The sequence below is a fragment of the Protopterus annectens genome, chromosome 4.part0, assembly GCF_019279795.1.
Source record: "Protopterus annectens isolate FY-2018-M chromosome 4.part0, PAN1.0, whole genome shotgun sequence".
Classification (NCBI taxonomy): Eukaryota; Metazoa; Chordata; order Ceratodontiformes; family Protopteridae; genus Protopterus; species Protopterus annectens.
In genome coordinates, this window is record NC_056733.1 from 1103069730 (window position 1) to 1103091890 (window position 22161).

The 22161-nt window shown below is 46.5% G+C and overlaps 1 protein-coding gene across 1 annotated transcript in view; it reads right to left on the reverse strand.

The window, feature by feature from the left end:
• The window catches only part of DIAPH1 (diaphanous related formin 1), a 2838381-nt gene that overhangs the window by 1521929 nt on the left and 1294291 nt on the right, over positions 1 to 22161 (reverse strand). The window contains exon 12 of the mRNA XM_044069079.1: positions 21686 to 21801. Coding sequence (XP_043925014.1) covers positions 21686 to 21801 — 116 coding nt within the window. The remainder of the gene's footprint in view (positions 1 to 21685; positions 21802 to 22161) is intronic.

A 22161-nucleotide genomic window follows, 5' to 3' on the forward strand; every position in this document is an offset into this window, starting at 1 on the left:
AGAGCCTGGGATCCTGTAGTACCTGTCTGGCTTGACTGGTGCAGGGGGTAAAGAATCAGGAGACAGAGTGGATTCAGAGAAAACATAATCAACAATATCAAGTACAGGGGGGATAGCCAGGGGCCTGTGCTGAGGCAATAAAAGAAAGTCTCTGAGCCTTTTCTTGGATTCTGAATAATCCTGGCTCTCCCAATGGAAATGCTCCCTCATGGTGTGCAAGGTTTCCCCAAAAGAATAATCCTCAGGTGGAGAGGCTGAAGGTATAGATTCTTCTGCATCAGAGTCCTCATAGGGAGGGAGAGAATATCCCTGATCTGAAGAGGAATCAGAGGAAATAGAAACCTGGTCAGAGGAGTCATAGTCAGTGTCTTGCCTAGGCCTTTTAATCAGGAAGGGGATGGGAACCCCTGATCAAAGTAATTAGGTCCTTGGCCATTTTAAGCATCTGTTTCTTTGGCATGGTTGACTGTCCAGGAGAATGCTGTACTTGTTTCCTTGTCTTTAATGGTGTTTTTGACTTTGCCTTGGCTGCTGTGTTGGACTTAATAGTAAGCTGTGAAGGTCTGAAAACACCCTCAGAAGCCGATGACTGCTCAGCGGCTCCGGACCCATCTGAGGGAATAGTTTCTGCAGGCCCGATACCTTGAGTTTCCAGAGGCCTAGGTGTCTCCACGTGGGAGTCGGACACGGCCTGTGGCTCTGAGGTAGCGGGTGTCAGGGGCTGCGAAAGTGCCTCACTGAGAACCGGCGACTGGCCTAGAAGAGGCTTTGTTGGTTTTGGACCTCGGATGCCTGTCCTTTTCCTTGTCTTTGCGTTTTTTATGAATTCCGGTCGTCGGTTGTTCCAACGGCATTATGTAGTTAAACCTTCAGCCAAAGTAATGTAAAGCAAAATCAAACCGACGCTTAATAGTGCGTTTGTTGAATCTAGCACAAAACCGACAACTAGTAACGTCGTGGTCAGGGCCTAGGCAAGGAATACAGTAAGAGTGAAAGTCCTTATGAGGTATTTGCTTCCCACAAGAAATACAATTGTTAACTTTTACTGACATCGGTCTGGAGCAAGAAAAAGTTTCCCCAGCGGGGTACTTAGCTTTATTGAAGACTTCTGAGATTTTTGAAATAGAATTTCAGAACCGGAGTCGGCCGACCGGCACTTGCGAACTGCTTTTGCTTCGGGCACTGCGCGGCAAGAAAGATTGAAGAAAATAGCGTCGGCTGCATCTTTTAGACCCCTGGCGCACTGACTTCAGGGAAGAGGCAACAGCAACTGACGCCGGACCTAGACTTTGGAATTCTGGCCGACTGCGGGTAGCCTGCCAGCAGGATAACCCAAGTGTAATGACTGGAACAGTGAAACACGATGAACATCAGTCCTGCTCAGTTTGTCCGCCAGTATATTGGACCGTCCCGGATTGTGCATTGCTACCAGAAACCAGCTGGTGGAAATCACCCATTCCCACACTTTCATGGCCTCGTGACAAAAGGAGGCAAGATCTGGTCCCTCCTTGCTTGTTGATGTACCAGACCACTGACATGTCTGACTGAACTGCAACAGTTCCCAGACGGACAAAGGCATGACGGGCCTGCACCACCAAAAGGACCGCCCTCAGCTCTAGAACACTGATATGCAACTTGGTCTCATATGAGGACCACATGCCTCGGACTATCCTTCCTGAGCAATGCCCCCTCCCCCTAGTTGGGAGGTGTCCATGGTCAGTGTGGCTTGGGGAAGGGCTGCAATAAATGGGTGTCCCTCGGCCAGTTCTGAGGAGTGCATCCACCATAGGAGGGACTCTCTGCCAGCCCTGCTGATACATATTGGATGAGTCAATGGTAGATCTAACCACGACCATTGGACTGCTAATGTCCACTGTAGTACCCGCATATGTAGACGAGTATAGGGAAGAAGAGTAATTGTGGCTGCCATGGAACCAAGAGCTCGTAATACCATCTCTGCTGAGGGGAGGTGTGACTGAGTGATCAAGGGCACATGGACTTGTAAGCTCCTTCATTTGCAAAGTGCCTCTCCTTGCTCCAACGTACTCTAGGACCTGGACTGGGTTCAGAGAAGACTTGGCTGTGTTGACAATGATGCCCAGATGACTTGACAGTTTCAGAGAGTAGTCTCTGGCTTGACAAAGTAGATGCTTTGTGGGAGCAACAAGGAGCCAATCGTCCAGGTATGGAAATACCTGTACTCCCTGAAGTCTTAGGTGAACCACTACAACTGCCATGACCTTGGTGAACACCCTGGGGGCTGTATTGAGACTGAAGGGTAGGGCTCGAAACTGATAATGATTGGCCTCTAGCCAGAAGTGGAAGAACCTCCTGGAGCATCAGTGAATCTTTATATGGTAGTACGCATCCTGGAGATCTATCGAGCACATCCAGTCTTTCTCCTGCAGGTAAGGCAGGATTGATTGCAAAGTGACCATCCAGAATTTCTCTTTGGCAACTGACAGGTTGAGGGTGGAAAGATCCAGAATAGGTCTTGGGTCTCCCATCTTTTTTGGCACCAAAAAGAACCTGGAATAGATGCCTGATCAGGACTGATCTTGGGGAACGGGTTGGATGACTTGTTTCTTTAGCAGATTGTTTATTTCGAGTGCTGCTACCTCCCTTTGCACATGTGGTGTTTTGTGGGAACAGGAGATACCACAAAGGGGAAGAACAGCCTCTGGATATGATCTGAAGCATCCAATGATCTGCTGACATGGACTCCCATGCCATTAGGTGAAACAAAAGATGACCCCCGACTGCCTCCAGAGCAGAGCAGTCGGGCAACCCCTCAGGGCTGCTGGGCGGGCCTGTCCAAGAAGGTTCAAGAGACCCCGCATTCCTCGGACCCTCTCTGCCACTGGGCCAGTGTCTATCAACACCCCCTCTGCCTCTGGGGGAAGATGAGCCCTGAGTGTCCTGGGAATACTGAAACTTTTGGAACCACATCTTCTTTTGCACTCGCTGATTCCTGGAGAAGGATCTTTGAGGGGTAGAGAAGCGGATCCCGACGGCAGACAATATCTTCCCATCCTTTTCACTCTGGACCAACGTCTCGTGAACGGTCTTCCTGAACAAGGAAGAACCATCATAAGGGGTATTCGCAAATGTAGCCTTAAAGGGTTCCTTGAACTGAGACAGCCTGAGCCAAGCGTGTCACCTCATGGTAACGCCAGACCCGGCCGCTCTTGCTGCTCCTTTGGTGGCATGCAAAAGGAGGTGCATGAATGTGTTAGATACTGCTTTTAGAGCAGCCATCTGCATGGAGAATGTGCACTAATCCTCCCGCGATATGGACTGCAAGGACAACTCAGCTAGCTCTTTGACAAGGCTGTGCTGCAGTTGGATGATGTGTGCCAAATAATTCAGCTCCCTTATGGAAAAGGTGGCTGAAGTATACACCCGCTTCCCTATACGACCCATCGTCCTGGACTCTCACTTGGGGGGATGGACCATAGTACTTTCTTGTGCTAGTTCTTTCTTGGTGGCAGCTGCTACAACCATAGCATCTACAGTGGACCCCTTGTTCGAATTAGGTCTATCCGAAGGGGGACTTAGGATCTTGTCTGGACATTTCAGAATTAGCTCCACGGTGTCCGGATCCTTCCATGTCTGGGTGGTGATAAGGTCCACCAATGGATCCATGGAGGGGATACCCAGGAAGTAGAAGGCTTCCAGAAACACCGACTCGTCCAAGGTAGGCTTAGGGGCGGACCCCCCCCCCCGGCACAGGAGCTCCATGATGTCTCCAAAGGAAACATCATTGGGGGAGAGTGATCTGGGGGAGCCTTCCCCTTCCTCCAAATCGGTGTCCTTGGTGAGGGACTCTGGGGAGGAGTCCAGGTGCCTCCTTTTGCATGTCCATTTGTGAGAAGCCTCTTCGGTGGGACTTTCCAGAGTGGACTCACAAACTGCCTGTTGTTCCGTAAGTGAAACTGCCTGGGGCACGGGCTGTCCCTGAGTGGACAAAATGGTCGAAGTAGCATCCAGAGTCGGGGCGGAATCTGAGGAAATCGTCAGGGGCCTCGACCCATTCGAGAGAACCCTTTCCACATATCAAATGCTAAACTACAGCGAGCCTCCTGGGATACCAGTAAGGAAGCAGCTCTCTTCGGATATGACAAGGGAATAAAGGCCGAGCCCACAGGCGCTGAGATGCCAAGGGAAGGACCGTGACCCAACACGGTTAGAACCAATGGAAACCCCACCTCGGATCCGATGCCCAGACTACGACTCCGAGAGCTGCTTGGGTCCAAACTAGTCGGATCCGACGTGCTGGCTCAAGGTAATGGCCGACCTCACACTGAGGTTAGGAAATAAGAAGTTATGTACTCACCATAACGTTCCATTTGAGTAGATAAACTTCATTTGTCAGCAACCTATGGATTTATCGGATCCACATTGGATCCGAGCCGGCAGTTTCCAACATCTAAGATCCAAGCTCCTCCCCCTTACCCATAACTCCCTGCCATCCCTTCCTGACCTCAGATCGAGTTTGCCTAAAAGCAAGACCTGCAATCACAATCTGCCTAGTGTAAACTGGATACAATCCACCATGAAGCAGGGATATCTATGAACATCCAAAGAGGACAGGGGGACGGAGGGAGGGACGGTTGCTGACAAATGAAGTTTACCTACTCAGATGGAACGTTATGGTGAGTACATAACTTCTTAATCTGAAGTAGTTAACTTCATTTGTGCATCAACCTATGGGACAGAGCCCCCAGCTACCTGAATCTTGGGTGGCCCTTATGGAAGGATGTTCCAGAGCACTGCGGAGCCAAAGGATGCTCTCCCTCTGGAAACCAGATCCAACTTACAGTGGTTTATAAATGTATGAGAAGAAGCCCACGTGGCAGCAGAGCAAATGTCATCCAACGAAACTCTAGCTCGAAAAGCAGCAGAGGTAGAAACAGACCGAGTAGAATGGGCATGGACTCCATGAGGAGCAGGCCGGCCAGAACTCTCATAAGCCAGGAGAATACACTGGGAAATCCACCTGGACAGTGTGACTTTAGAAACAGATTTCCCCAAACTGGATTTAGCAAAGGACACAAACAGCTGGTCTGACTGCCTATGACCGGCTGTCCTTTGCAAATAGAATCTTAACTGTCTGTGTACATCCAAAGAGTGTAACTTGTATTCGCCTTTATTTTGGTAATTGAGAAAGAAGACTGGCAAATTAATAGACTGGTTGATGTTAGATTCGGAAGCAATTTTGGGCAGAAAGGAGGGATTGGTCCTGAGGAATACCCTATCCTTGTGGAAAGTCAAGTACGGTGGCTTGGCACAAAGGGCTTGAAGTTCCAAAAAGTACAGTTTTGTACCTACCATAAATGTAGATGTTCGAGGATCCACATTGCTGCAGTCCTTACTATTGGGTAGTCCGCTGTCCAGTCGGCCCGAATACCAAAGTATATGGCTGACGTCGGTCAGAGCGCATTAGACTGACGTCAGTACGTCAGGGTACTAATGCGCATGACCGACGTCATATCCTCAGTCTTTTCTTGCCCCAGATGTCAGAAGACCCTAAAAAGACAAGGCCCAAAATACCTGCACCAAAAATATGCACAATAAATACAAAAATATATACAAAAATATCAGCATATAACCTCACCTACACAACCACCCCTAAACACAGAGGGGAAGGAGGGAGGGATGGACTGCAGCAATGTGGATCCTCGAACATCTACATTTATGGTAGGTACAAAACTGTACTATGTTCTTCGTTCCACATTGCTGCAGTCCTTACTATTGGGTAGAATCCCAAAGCAGAGGTAAGGGAGGCTGGCAAATCATAAAGAAGTAGGAGCTGACAACATGCCTTGCAAAACAGCAGTGGCAAAACCAGCCCTAGACTTAGAGTAGATAGGAAGGTGATAATGCTTAGAGAAAATATGCACTGAACTCCAAGTAGCTGCCTCCAAAATATCCTTAGTTGCCACCCCCCTTAGAAATGCTGTTGAAGTGGCAGTAGCCCTAGTGGAATGAGGCCTAATCCCAGCTGGAATCTCCTTGCCATGATGGGAATAACAAAATGCAATGCAAAACCCAATCCACCTAGAAATAGTTTGTTTTGACACAGGCTTGCCCTGAACTCAAAGCAAAAGAAACAAATAACTGCTGAGACTGCCTAAAATCCTTAGTCCTGCTTAAATAATAACGCAATTGCCTGTGTACATCTAAAGTGTGCAAAATCTTTTCCCTTTATTTTGGGGTCTGCATAAAAAGTAGGCAAATGAATTGTTTGGTTTAAAGCCACACTAGAAACCACCTTAGGCATAAAGGAAGGATTAGTACGTAATGATACCCTATCCTTATGGAAAATCAAAAGGGCTCTACTGCCATAAGGGCCTGCAACTCAGACACCCTTCTTGCAGAAGTAATAGCCAACAGAAAAGCAGTCTTCCATGACAAGTATTTCAATTCAGCAGTAGCCGCAGGCTCAAAAGGTTGTAGAGTAAGTTTTTCCAACACAAAATTGAGATCCCAAGCAGGAGTAGGAGCTCTACGTGGGGTCTTATATTCTTTGCCCCTCTAAGAAACTGCTTGAACAAAGGATGCGAAAACAATGGTGGGTCACAATCATAGTGAGCTGAAATTGCTGCAGCATGAATCTTAATGGAAGAGAAGGACAAACCTTTGTCCAATAACTCAGTAAGATATTGAAGAGCCACACTCAAATTAGGCTCAGAAATCTCCAAATTCTTTGCTGTACTCCAAAATAAAAATCTCTTCCATTTTTCTGCGTACACTTTCCTTGTACTAGGTCTTCTAGCTTCCATAATCACATTTAAAACTTGTTGAGGAAGTTGAGACCTGCTGTGTTTCAACACAGAATATGCCAGGCTGTTAGATGAAGAGAGTGAAGCTTGACATTGAGCAGATGACCATCCTTCTGAGATAACAGATGAGGAATCAAAGGTAAAGGCCATGGAGGCTTCCTTACCAGACTCCTTAGTAGTGGGTACCAGTGTTGCCGAGGCCAGTCTGGAGCTATCAAAATCATCCTTGGCTTGTCTTGTCTGACTTTTAATAGCACTTTTGGAAGAAGAGGCAGAGGTGGAAAGGCATACACATGAAGGTTTTTCCAACTGAAAGACAGAGCATCCACTTTCCAAGCTGTGTGATGAAACCCTTTGTGCAAAACTTTGGCAGCTGGTGGTTTAGTGGAGAAGCGAACAGATCTATGTCTGGAGTTCCCCATGACACTGTCAATTTCTGAAATACATGAAGATCCAGTTTCCACCGTGGGGATCCATGATTTGTCTGCTTAACACATCTGCTAAGGAGTTCTGTGCTCCCGGCAGAAACCTTGCCTGAAGAGTTAGTTGCAAGCTTAGCGCAGTCTCCCATAAAATCATTGCTTGCCTGCATAGAGGATAAGAATGTGTCACCCTTGCTTGTTGATGTACCACATGACAGTTGTGTTGTCTGTTAGAATCAACACCTGCCCTGGAAGAAGTAACTCCTTGAAAGCCATTAATGCAAACTGGACTGCTAACATCTCCTTCATGTTGATATGTAGATGCTGTAGTCTGGCAGGCCACTTGTCTTGTATCCACTTTCCATTTAGATGAGCTCCCCAAGCAATGTCCGAGGCATCTGTCGTTAAAATCTGACTCGCCTCTGGCCGGGTCACAGAGAGTCCCTTGTTTAGGTGACATTCCTGAGCCCACCACAAAAATTCTTTTTGAAGGCAAGGTATTATTTGAATGACAGTGTCCAAATCCTGGCAGTGCTGTGTCCATACATTTCTGAGATACCATTGTAGCTTCCTCATATGCAGTTTGGCATTGGGAAGCACCAGAATACAAGATGCCATGAACCCTAATGCTTGAAGGACTGTCCTTGCAGTCAGCACGGACTGATGAGATAGTTGATGGAAGTAAAGTGACAGACTCTTTTGTTTGTCCGGGGTTAAAAAGGCCATCTGGGCTGCTGTATTCAGTCTCACACCCAGAAAGCACATGTCTTGAGAGGGTACTAGACTGGACTTTATTTCGTTCACAGAATACCCTAGGCATCTTAGCACTGCTATAACATATTCCAGATGCTGTAGAAGGTGTTCCTTTTCTTGAGCCAGAATCAGGCAGTCGTCCAAGTAAGGATAGATTTGAATTCCTTGTAGCCTGAAGTAAGCTATCACTGGAGCCAGAACCTTTGTGAATACTCTGGGCAGTAGATAAGCCAAAGGGCAATGCAGAGAACTGATAATGAGAATTTCCAGCTCGAAACGCAGATACTTCCTGCAACTTAGTCTTATAGGCACATGAAGGTAAGCTTCCTTGAGATCTAAAGTTACCATCCAGTGATCTTTGCCCAGCAGAGGTAAAAGCTGTTGTAACGTCAACATCTTGAACTTTGGAATGTCCAGATAAGTGTTGAGGATAGATAAATCCAAAATTGGTCTCCACGTGTTCCCCTTCTTTGGTACTAGGAACAGGCGAGAATAAAATCCTAGGCCCCTTTCTGATACAGGGACTGGCTGAATGGCCCCTATTTGGAGTAACAGAGAAATTTGCTTACAGCCTCTTTCCTTTGTGGAGGAGGAACGCCTGGCATGCCTTTGAAAGGGGCAATGTTTGGAAATAAAACCTGTAACCGTGGTGAATGATATCCAACACCCATCTGTCTTGAGTGATTAAATCCCAATTTTCTTTGAAAAGAGACAGTCTTCCTCCCAAAGGAGCTGCCAGACGAGAATCTACTGGCAGCTGAAAAGGCAGGTCATTGGGTCTGTTTACGAAAGGACTGACCCTGCCCTCACCAGAAGTCTGAGCAGGTGAACTCCCTGTTCTAGGCCTAAAAGAACCTTGAGCTCTGCCCCTACCACGCCTAGACCTACCCCTAGACTGGGAATCATAAGCAGGATATGTCCACCCCTTAGCAGGCCAATTTCTACTAAACTTGGTGGCTGCACCTGCAAAAATCTTTAACAGTTTGCATAGACTTAGCTTTGTCCTCCATTTTCTTTAAAACTGCTTCCACAGGCGAACCAAACAACACATCAGACTGTAAAGGAGCATCCAAAATCCTTGTCTTAACATGCTCAGCTAAATTCTGATCCCTCAACCAGGCATGCCTGCGAAGAACAGAACTAGTGGCAGCCACCCTCGAGGAGGCCTGTACAGCATCAAAACCACATTGCAAAGAATGCTTACCCACTTGTTCAGACACATGAACCAAATCCAGCAACTCTTTACACTCAATACCTTCCGCCAAAGCATCCACCTTAGATTTCAATTGTGAAAGGAGATAATTTTGATATTTTAGCATGTGAAACTGACAATTCAACGCCTCATGGCTAGAGTGGAAGAAGTATACACTTTCTTTCCCCACCTATCCAAAGCCCTTGCCTCTTTATCAGTGGGAACAGGATTTTTAACCACAGAGGCCTTAACACCTTTAGGCCCCTGAGAAACAGTTTCTGGGTCCGCCCTAGGACTCTTAAACAAATACTTATGAGCTTGGGCACCCTATAGTACCTATCAGGTTTAACAGGAGCAGGGGCAAAGAATCAGGGTTCAGGAAGCCTCTGCAAAACATCTTCCACCACATTCAACACAGGAGGTATAGCTAAGGGCCTATGCTGGGGTAAAACAAGAATTCCCTAAGCCTTTTCCTGAATCAGAGTAATCCTGGCCTTCCCATTTAAAGTGCTCCCTCATGGAATGCAGAGTCTCTGAAAATGAGAAATCCTCAGGAGGAGAAGCTGTAGGAGTGGAATCATCCACATCAGAATCAGAATAAGGAGGATACTCCTGCAAATCTTCCGCAGAAGACTCAGAAGCCTCTGAACACTGTTCAAAACTATCAAACTCCGGTTCCACCCTAGGCCTCTTATCAGGAGGGGGCATAGAACCTCTAATCATAGTAATCAAATCTTCTGCCATTTTAAGCATATGTTTCTTAGGTACAGAACCTGAAATGCTAGGAGAAGCCCCCACTGAAGCTGAACTTGGCTTACCTCTCAAAGAAGTTTTGGCAACAGAAGGAGAGGCCCTAACTACCTTGGGAAGAGATGGAAGAACAGTTACCTGAGAAGCCCCCTCAGCCTGGCCTACCTCCTGAGAAGGCACATCCTGTAACAGTAAAGTTTCTGCCTGAGACTCCATAGAAACTCCTGGCAAAACCTCTGGCTCCACTGAGCCTTCTAAAGAACCGACGTCCGGGACTGCCGGTTCATCAACCCTAGGCTTCACTGTTTTGTCCTTACGCTTCTTAGAAGCGGGCGGAGTATCCGACGGCATTTTATAATTGCAACGCTTCCCAAACACTAACCTGGCACAGTCTAACCTCCTCTTAATAGTGCGTTTGTTAAACCTAGCACAAGAGCGGCATCCAACAACGTCGTGCTCAGGCCCTAAACAAGGTATACACAAGGTATGGTAATCCCTATGAGGTATCTGTTTCCCACAAGAAATACAGTTATTCACTTTTTCTGACATCCGGTTAAATACTGAGGCAAGAAAAAACCAAAATGTTCCCCAACGGGGTACTAAGCCAACTCTGATTCGGTCTGAAACTCCGGTTTCGGAAATATTTCAGAACGCCAACCTGCACTCGCAAAACTGCTTCTGCATCGGACCATGCGGCAAAAGACTGAGGATATGACGTCGGTCATGCGCATTAGTACCCTGACGTACTGACGTCAGTCTAATGCGCTCTGACCGACGTCAGCCATATACTCTGGTATTCGGGCCGACTGGACAGCGGACTACCCAATAGTAAGGACTGCAGCAATGTGGAACGAAGAACATCCCTTTTCGCCGAAGTAATAGCAACCAGAAAAGCCGTTTTCCAGGATAAGAATTTGAGATCTACCGAAGCAGCAAGCTCAAAGGGAGAAGCTGTTAAAGCCTGGAGTACCAGCGATAAGTCCCAAGAAGGAATTACATCCTTCACCAGAGGTCTTAGTAAGAAGGTGCCTTTTAAGAAGGCCCTACACAATCTGGATGAGGTCAAAGGGCCAAGATCACATCCAACATGGTAATGAGCGATTGCCGCCAATTGGACTTTGACTGTGGAAGAGCTAGCACCCTGATCAAATAATCCTGACAGAAAATCCAGCACAGCTGGTAACGGAGCTGTAAAAGGATCTAGTTTCTGATGTTCTGCCCAAATAGAAAAGAGTTTCCATTTGCTACGATAAACTTTCCTAGTAGACGGCTTGTGAGCAGCTACTAGGATCGCTTTGACCGGGGAAGAGATACCGGGAGTCCTAGCTAACAGTGGAACTGGATCAACCAAGCTGCGAGCTTGAGGTTGTCCAGGTTCGGGGCCGGCAGGCCCAAAGGGTGAGATATCAGATCCGGGACAGGATCTATAATCCAGGGAGGATTCACTAGATGAGACCATAGATATGGGAACCATGCCTGACAAGGCCAGAATGGGGCAATGAGGATAATTGTGCTCCCCAACCATCTGGCTTTCTGCAGAAACTTCAGCATCAGGGGAAGAAGCGGGTAAGCATAAAGTAGACCAGGTGGCCAAGCATGCACCAGAGCGTCTCTTGGTGATTCCCCGGGTGGGGGAATTAGAGCGAAGTAGGTGTTGCACTTCGTGTTTGAAGGAGAGGCGAAAAGATTGCAACAAGGTTGACCCCATTTGGAGAAGATCTGCTTCGCTACTTTGGGATTCAGACACCACTCGTATGGCGAGAGGATGGTGCGACTCAATTTGTCCGCTAGGATGTTGGACCGGCCCAGAATGTGTGTTGCTATGAGAAAGCGGTTGGTGGAACTCGCCCATTCCCAAACTCTCATGGCCTCTTGACAAAGTGGATAGGACCTGGTTCCCCCTTGTTTGTTGATATATCAAACGACTGACATATTGTCCATTTGGATCGCAATAGTCCCGACGGGAAGAAGGCTCTGAAGTGCTTGCAATGCTAACAGCACTGCCCTCATCTCTAGGACACTGATATGCAGTGAGGTCTCCGTCTGGTTCCACGTGCCTTGGATGGTCCTGCCCAAACAATGCCCCCCACCCGAGGTGAGAGGCGTCAGTGGTCACCATGGCTAGGGGATGGGACATAGAGAAGGGGTGCCCCTTTTGGAGGTCCGGAGACTGGAGCCACCATAAGAGGGCTCTCCTGCACACCCTGCTGAGAGGGACAGGATGGCTCAGGGGATAACGCAGGAAGGACAATTGGACTTGCAGGGTCCATTGCAGAATCCTCATATTTAGGTGCGCCATGGGAAGGAGACTGATGGTAGCCGCCATCGAGTCTAGGGCCCTCAGGACCAATTCCGCCGGAGGGGCTGGGCAATGAAGAATGGCCTGCACATGGAGTCTTAGAGATCGCATCCGGTTTGGAGTTAAGAAGGCTAAGAGCTGGTTTGTGTCCAATCTGGCTCGATAAAATCTATGATCTGAGCCGGGAGCAGGGAGGATTTTCCAGCATGGATCATGATCCCCAGCCGGGGAGCTAGTCAAAGGAAGAAAGTAGATGCCTTGTGGGGGCGGTCAGCAGCCAGTCGTCCAGGTATGGAAAGACCTAAATTCCCTGGAGTCTCAGGTGGGCCGCTACCACCGTTAACACTTTGGTGATCACCCGGGGGGGGGGGGGTGTGCTGAGACCAAAGGGGAGGACCCTGAATTGGTAATGGCTGGCTCCTAGCCTGAAGCGGAGAAACCTCCTGGATCGTCTGTCCATCAGATGTGGTAGTACGCATCCTTGAGGTCTATGGAGCACATCCAGTCATTTTCCTGCAAGAGGGGGAGAATGGATTGAAGAGTGACCATCCAGAACTTTTCTTTGGCTATTGCCAGGTTCAAGAGGGAGAGGTTGAGGATTGGTCTTAAGTCCCCCGTCTTTTTTGGCACCAAGAACAACCCGGAGTAAAAGCCTGATCCGTACTGTTCTGGGGGGACGTGCTGGATCGCTCCTTTTTCTAGCAGCTGACAAATTTCTGCGGCTGCGGCTTCCCTCTGATCGGGTGGGACATCGGGGAGGTATCTGGGTCTGAGAGGGGGATGGAGAAACGGAATCTCGTAGCCTCTGGATATAATTTGAAGCACCCAGCGGTCTGTCGTGATGGACTCCCAACCTGCTAGGTGCTTCGAGAAACACCCCCCGACTGCCTCCAGAGTGGAGCAGTCGGGTAATCCCTCAGGGCTGCTGCGTGGGCCCATCAGAGAAAGGTTCTCTGGACCCAAAGTTCTTCGGGCCCCCTCTGCCTCTAGGGAGGCATCCACACTGTCCTCCTCTGCCTCTGAAGGACGGGTTTTCCGGAGCGAAACGGGATTGTTGAGACTTTCAGAACCACATCTTCTTCTGTCCCTTTTGGTTATTTGAGGAGGACCTCTGGGGAGCAGAGAAGCGGACTCCGATGGCAGACAACGTCTTCCCGTCTTTCTTGCTCTGGACCAAGGTGTCACGTACGGTTTTGCCAAAGAGGGCAGAAGCATCAAACGGGGCATTAGCGAATGACGCCTTAAAGGGTTCCGCGAAATCACAGTGGCGGAGCCACGCCTTAGGACGACACCGCTCCGCTAGCTCTAGCGGCTCCTTCCGTAGCATGGAACAGTAGCCGCATAGAGGCATTGGAAATAGGCCTGAGAGTGGCCATTCGGGTAGAGTACACCTGTTTGTCCTCTGCCGACATGGACTCTGGCGGCGACCCAGCGTATTCTTTAATAAGATCCCGCTGGAGCCGTATGACGTGTGCCATGTAGTTCAGCGACCTTATGGAGAAGGTGGCTGAAACAAACATCCGCTTCCCCAAACAGTCCATCGCCCGAGACTCCTTGTCCGGGGGATGGACCGAGGGACTCTCCTGGGCCAGTTCCCTTTTGGCGGCTGCCACCACCAACATGGCATCTAGGGGGGGGTTCCCTTACTCCAATGTGACCTGTTCGAGGGGGGAATAAGAATTCTGTCTGGCCTCTTAGGGACGGGCTCCACAGTGTCCGGCTCCTTCCATGTCTTGGTAGTGATCAGATCTACCAGAGGATCGGCTGGAGGGGACACCCAAGAGGTAGACGGGCCTGCTTCAAACGCCTCCAGGAACACGGACTCATCCAAGGTAGGCTTTGGGGCAGACCACCACCCCTCTGATCCTGAGCATCTCCATGATGTCTCCAACTGAGACGTCTTCGGGGGGGTTGATCTTGGGGAACCTTCCCCTTCCTCCAAGTCTATGTCCTCTGTCAAAGACTCAGGGGAGTCCAAGTGCCTCTGTTTGCACTTGCGTTTGTGAGGAACTTCCTCGGGGGGGGGGGGCTGTCCTAGGAGGCCTCACCAACCACATCCTGTTATAACAAGGGAACGATCTGGGATGTCTGAGCAGGCTGTCCCTGGGGCCGGGTGATGGAAGTCGGACCCGTTTGCGAGGGAGTGCAGAGTGGAGCGGTAGCTAAGGCCGGGGGCCTGGAATCCCTCGACAGAACCCTCTCCACCACGTTGAATGCCGGAGAGCCGCTCTCCCTAGGATCCGAGAGCAGACCCTCCCTCGGATCCGACGAGCAGATCGGGGCCGGAGCCGATGCGATCGGATCCGAAGGGCCAGTACGCTCCGACCTAGCCGGAGCCGAAGGCATACTGACCGCCTCGGATCTGAAGCTCAACTCTCGACTCCGAGAGCCTGGATCTGAAGAAAAGGGACCTGACAGGCTCAATGGTGTTGTCGGCGCCGAAGTACCCGACTCCATCGGCGCTGACATTCCCCCGGCTCTGATGCTACTCGGCTCTGTAGACCTCGAACCCGGAAAGCGGGTTGGGGAAGGAGCAATCTGGGTAAAAAAAGGGTTGAGCTCCCCCCCGGAGGGGGGGAGGCAGGAGCACTCCCATCTGCAGCTGGGCCTGGAGGAACCTTCTCATTATCCAGTCCAAGTCTGCATCTGTTAGGCTTCTCATGGACCTATAAGAGGCCACCAAGGTGGGACGGGAGTGCCGCCTCGAAGACCTCGAGGGAGACCGGGCCTCATCCTCCTCCGGCCCTGGGGAGAACGGAGCCGGGAAGGAGAAGGCCTGGACGTCCCGGGGGGGAGAAGCTCGCTTGGCTGGCAGGGCTGAAGCAGAGGCTTCGGCCCGCCGCTTGTGGTGTTTTTCTCGGCGCTTCTCCCTCCTGGCTTCCCTATCCTCCTGGCCCAAGGAGGGAGGTTGAGTCCCGGCCAGGGGAGGGGACGTATCCGTAGGTGCTGCCACGGCAGGAGCCACGGAGGGACCGGAGGACAGAGCCAAGTCCAGAGGCAGAAGTCCCGCCAGAATCAGCTTCGACCTCCGGTCCCTGATAGTCCTGGGGTTGAACGCTGCACAAATAGAGCAGCCAGAAGACAGGTGTTCAACCCCAAGGCATATAACGCACCGAGTGTGGCCATCAGCCAGGGAAAGCTTATGGCCACACTCGGTACACTTGGAGAAAAAAGTTTTGGCGGACTCAGACATAACCTAAAAACGCACACACTAGGCCCCAAAAACCACACACACACGCACACCCTAACGCTCTCATGAGAAACGGGGGAGGAAAGGCTAACAATTACTCTAAAACTAATGGAAAGGTAATGCACACACAAAACTCACTCAAAAACTAACTATAATCGAAAAAGAAAAGATTTTTCTCTCAGAAAAACTCTTGAAGACCTGGAAGCTCGAGATGAAGCTGCTGGTGTAACCACGGCAAACTAGATCTGAGGTCAGGAAGGGATGGCAGGGAGTTATGGGTAAGGGGGAGGAGCTCGGATCTTAGCTGTTGGAAACTGCCGGTTCGGATCCGATGTGGATCCGATAACCCATAGGTTGATGCACAAATGAAGTTAACTACTTCAGATTTAACTTTTTTTCCACTGTAGTGCGATCTTGGAGTTGGTATATTTAATTTACAAGGGGGTGTGGGAGGCACAACTCCCCCCCAGATGGGGGTGCAGAGGGGCTTGCCACCCTGCAGAAACGTAGTAGAAAGTCATTCAGTGTTATGAAGCACACTTTCAATGTTATGAATTTTCAATGTTTTGGGTTTTCAGTATTTTGAATTTTCGATGTTATTGTCTCAATGTTATGAAATTCAAAGTTATGAAGTAGACCATATATATATATTTTTATATATATATATATATATATATATATATATATATATATATATATATATATATATATATATATTGGAACTCTTGAGCAGCCAGAAAAAAAAAAAAACATCGAAGAAATACAGTACAGTATGAACAATTCAGTTTTTCATGTGTTGCACTTTGTTTCAACCCCACAGAAGCATACCTTACGTTTTTAGTTTTAAGTTTTAAAAAGGAAGATGCAAATAAATTCCCTCTCTCCCCAATGTAAAAACAAGTCAAATCACTAAAATATCAATACTCGCTCCATACTCAGTTTGTATCAGATTTCACATTCTCTCTCTCTCTGATTTCTCAAACACACAGTCTCTTCAAACTTTCATACATACATTCACTCACACTCTCTCTCCAATCTCTCACAAACACTCTTTCAGCTTTCATACATCTCTCCGATCTTTCTCACACAGTCGCTTCTGTTTTCATACATGCATTCACACTCTCTCTATTCAATTCTAATGCACTCAGAGTGCCACTGAAAACTGTTCTGTGTGCCATGCTTTCTAGTGGAAATAGGTTTAAAATATTATTATTCCAGCCAGGCTTTTAATTACTGTATTTCAATATTAAAATCAATTCAATACAGTGTTTATGTGATGGTATGGTATAATATAGGATACAGTATTTGTCAGGTCTGTTTTTAATAGTAACTCTCAAGCAACTATAAACTACACTTATCCGTCGTCTACCAATTTCTATGGGTGCCGGTTAACTGAGCATTTGTTTACTGTCCACACACACACATTTTATATATATATATATATATATATATATATATATATAGATATAGATATATAGATATATAGATATATGTGTGTGTCTACTTCGACCCATCAAAATTTCAGTTTGTTGAAGCTGAAATAAGCGATCCCAGTTCAGTGAAAGTGCTTTTAAATGAAAACGCACTTCCGCGAAACTCTGTTCACCGAGTAGTTTTGATAAATTGTGGTAAAGTGAGGATAAGGGAATATTCTCTTTTCCCCACTGTAGTGTGATCTCGGAGTTGGTATATATATATATATATATATATATATATATATATATATATATATATATATATATATCTAAGTAGTGGGTGGGGGTGAAGGGCACAGGGGCTTGCCCCTCTGCATAAATGCGTTTAATTGTTTTGTATTTTTTTTTTCGGTGTACTGATTTTTGCGAAAGTGCATTTTTGTTTAAACGCACTTTCGCTCAACTAGGATAGCTTATTTCAGTTTCAACAAACTGAAGTTTCGATGGGTCGAAGTAGATTCATACATATATAGGCAGACAGGCTTACACGATTAAGAAATTGATCAATCAGAGCCAAGTGTAAGTGAAAAATGCCAAGGGTGGAACTAGAACAGACTTTCTAAAGTTTCACTCTGAATGAACTACACACAATGCTGAGCCTCCAAAGCAGCTAAAAAAAATAGTCTGCAAGGTGACTTAGCAGCATGAAATGTTATCTGTAACATCAGGAATGTGGTGTGCAGCTGTAAGATGAACATAAAATGCCACAAATTTGTTCACAGGCTGTGATTATAAGCAAAGTGGAACCATTTAAGTAACTTTTCAAAACATAACAGATAATACATCTAGAGATTTGTTTCATTCAAAGTTCTAGACCAGAGTACTCTGCCCCTTTGGTTGCACAGACTCCATTGGGGTAGGGAGGGTGGCCTAATGGTTAAGGTGTTTGCTTTACAAACACAAGGTGCAGGATTTGAGTCTCACAAGGGATGATCGGCTAGGCTTAAAATGGCTCGCAAGGGCAGTTAGCTTAGTACTAACCTATGAACCTAGGACATCTGCATGTTCTGGCAAAAAGGGGATAAACTGCCAGTGCTAGTTTTACTTCTTTCTTGCCTAGCAGAGACTGGAACTTTAACTCTTTCCATGAGAGGGTTACCAGCCACAAACACTTGGCTTCTCAGGACCAGGTGACAAAACCTGGAAATATAGTCTTCCCAAGAACAGCCTTTTTTTTTTTTTTTTTTTTTTTGGGGGGGGAGGGGGGGGGTATTGGTTCCACCACATCTGCTTCTTTGATCAAGCTCATCATCTCATCGGCGGGAGGGACCACCCAACAACTAGCTGAGTTGGATCCAAAAGCCTCAAGAAATACAGATGCTTCTTGGGAGTGAGCTTTGGAAGGCCAATCTTCTTTCGGTCTCAACAGTTCGGGGATCTCACCAAACGAGACATCTTCAAGTACTGACCTGCTATCATTAGCTTTCATCCTGTGTGTATATGATCAGAAAGCCAATTAATCATTCACGGAATAATTTACAGCTTAATATTTAAGCGTGTAAGTTTATCAACAATGCCTGCATGGGGATTCATGTGGGGGATCCATCCCCTTCATCAAATTCACTGTCTTCAGTGAGGGACTGTTATGGGGAGGCAATGTGCCTCCTCTTACAAGAATGTTTCAGAGGAGCCACAGCAGCTTTGGAGAGGACTCAGAAGACTGTTGGGTGTCTTGTATGAGGAGCATCTCAAGGCTTATTGGAACTGGCTGTCCCAATGATACAGATTGTGTAGGATCAGGACTCAGGGTTTGTGAGATAGCTGGAACAGAAAAGAACAGAAGTTCATTCCCCAGTAGTGCAGACAGCTCTCTTGACTGCTTTGAAGTCAGAAGCAGAGGGGGAACCCTGAACCATCCTGGTAGAAACTGAGACCTTCACAACTGAATGGTTAAGAAAAGCAGCTCGACTCCATTCCAAGACAGATGCTAGAGACGAGCATTCTAACAACAAATTCCTGAGCAGAATGGATATCTCTGCCAATTTTGGAATCCGTTCCAAAGCTTTGTCTCCGAGATACCTCTGTATCTGAGGAGCTCGGAATTAGTGGGATCAGAGAAATAACCAGAGTGGAAGATGGCCACATCTTCGGACCAGACATAACTTTTAAGGAAATCTCAGAACCAAAGACCCTGAAGACAGAAGGTTGATCAGATTAAGAGCAACCATAGTAAGGGTCAAAGGGCCAAAGCTCATGGGTCCGAAGGAAGTCAAAGACAGGAGAGTCTCCAGTTAAATTTCAGTCCTGAGGAACTTCCTCATTTTATCCATATCAGCTTCTGACAGGCCTTACAGACCTTAGGCAGGAAGATGCAGATGGGGGTCTGGATGATTTTAGCACTAGTTTCTCTTGATGAAAAGGGGGAATGAAACCTGGGAGCAATCGGCCATGGTGAAAATCTTGGCTTCAATAAAGGAGGGGTTCTGGATTGTGCAGGTGTCGAATCTAAAGGGGAAGTAGGCCAGAAACGAAGACAATCAAGACAAAGGAGAGCAGTCAGGGAAGCACTTCCTTGTTTCCTTGCTTTTGTACTTGGGCTTATCACTCTTCTTCCCTGCTAGATGGGTGGCTCTAGACAGAGAAACAGATTTAGACAATTCTCCCACAGAAGGAGGGAGACATCCCTTCAATACCAATTTCTGCACTCAATAACAGCCTAGTGGCCAACAGCCATACATATAGAGCAGTCCTCATCCAAGTAGGCAGACAAACAATAAACACACTTTTGGCGAGTACAAATTTGTATGATTGTGGCTGCAAAATAGCAAGTAGTCTGCTCTCAGTTTCATTAGGTAGGGGTTGCCTGGATATATTTTGGGAACCCCTTTAGAAGATTCAGTGGTGACCACAGAAGGATCAGCTTTAGGATTTTTGTAAAAATGCTTGTGAGAGTCGAGCAGTCTGTAAATCCCGTCTGGCTTCCTAGGCACAAGAGGTAAAAAGGTAGGGTGTGGGTCTATGTCCTCAAAAACCTTATCTAGTACAATGTGTACTGAAGGAATAGCCAGCGATCTAGGAGAAGGCAAGCTTAGATGTCCCTGTTGTGTACCTGAGCCTAGGAGAAAGGCTTAATCTCCCAGTTAAAAGCTTCCTTTATTTTATGTATAGGTCCCAAAAGGAAAGGTCTTTGGGTGGGAAAGCCGAAGACAGTATCATCAGAGTTTGGATAGGTTTGTGGTCGTTAATGACCCTAATAAGAGAGCTCTTTCTCATCTTCAGAGGATGAAGAATCTTCATCTTCTTAGAAGGTTACTTCCCTTGTTCTCTTAGTCAGACAAGATTCTGAAGATTGTGAGGGTTCACTGGATTAATGAAGTTTATAAATTCCTGTGTTAACTTGAAAAGATTCTGGACTTCAGACTGAGGCATGGGGGTTGAGGGGGGTGGTGAGGCCAAGACTGGAGCACATTTCTGTTTAAACAGTTCAGTTAACAAGCATGAGTGAGGGATGTTGTCATTCGACTACATCATCAGTAGTATGAGGAGACCCAACGTCTCCCTCCTGAACCACTTCTCAGACGTCGGAAGGAGATGCCTGAAGAAGCAGATACTTAATGATCTAAACCGAAACTAATTTAAAATAAGACAGCCAAGCAGATCTAATTTCAAGTCGCTGCTGAGGGCTTACTCATGTTTAAGTCCTACACATCTGAAGGAAGAAGGTTAAAGCATTGTGTTATTTTCCTAAAATCTGCAGTATGCTCCAAAAATTATGAGCTAACCAAAATAAAAGGGAAACAGAATATTTAGAATCACTCCCAAAAGATAAGCAAGTTGTAAAAAGATTATTAAACAGATGAGATAGCACAGCAATGCTAACAAGCACCTTGCAGTAAAAGCAGCACCACAATTACCCTCCCGTTTCTAGGAAAATGACTTTTTGACATGACATAAGAAAGGTGCTTCACAAAGCTTTGTGAAACACCTTTTCAGTTCTATTAAGAGGTATTCTTGTGCAACAGTATAACAAAGACAAAAAGCTAAAAGAGCTTTAAAAGCTATTCTACACTTCACTGTTACGTATCCACACACTAGTATGAGAGAGTGAAGTGTAACCGCTTTTAAAGTTATTCCTTCATCATATGAATATTTTCTGCTTCTGCCCACTGTCTTCCGGCCAGAGCTATTTGTTTCAAGAACATCAAAGTTGTAAAACACTTTACACATCTAGTTTTCCCCCTGTAACTGGTAGCACATAGAGCAAAAGTTTCATGTACTGCAAAGAACTATTACATAGTCTCACTGATTATAACTTTTTGTGTGTTAACAGTGGAGCAAAGCAAGCATCTCAAAGTGAATATCTTGACACTCATCTTGACGCACATAAACTGGTTATAGTCAGAGACCCAACAATAATCCTCTATATTCTTACTTACAGTAGTACATTATGTGAGAAGAAAAATGGGCAAAGGAAGAATGTCAGAGTAATAATGAGAAACCATGCCACATTAACACTACAGAATATAAGCACAATGAAAGCAAAAATTATTCCGCCTGTTTTTATAGCGCTAATGCAACTCGAGAGAATGTATTTACATACAGGGTAAACAGTTTCTTGACTTCATACATTTCTAACTCAACTGTGACCATTGCATCTGACACATTTGCCTACCAAATGGACAAATAGTTAAAGAAATAAACCACCACACAACAAAAATGCCAGCACATGCAGGTAGGGTTACTGCGAAAAAATTCACAAGTCAGTAAGGAGGGGAAGAACGAATAAAATTTTGGCTCAGAAATACAGCTTAAAGGTGGAAAAACAACTCAAAAAATTCTAGGCAGTAACCAATCACTCAATAAACAAACAGCTTCTTACCTATTAGATGATCAACATTCACAGAAAACTTTCGGCACATGAAGTCGGGATCATGACCATTTTTCTGAAGGACTATCTGTGATATACATTCATCCACTAATTTGTAATACTGGGGCCTATAAAAAAAACATTAACACATTTCAGTATAATTTACATTCCTGCTTAAAGCAGTATACCACAATATTCTAAAAGTTACCTCTCCAATCCACAAATGGCAACACAAAGTATTAATGCAAGAATGTAACTGACCATATATATATATATATATATATATATATATATATATATATATATATATATATACACACACACACACACATATGATTTCCTATTGAAATGTTGCCATGCAATTGCACGGCTATGAAGTATTCGAACAACAGATGTTCGTATACTTCATATTTTAAGTTCGTGAGCGGTATAATTGCGAATGGACTGTGCATTCGGAAATATAACGTTCGCTCATGTAAAGGGATTGC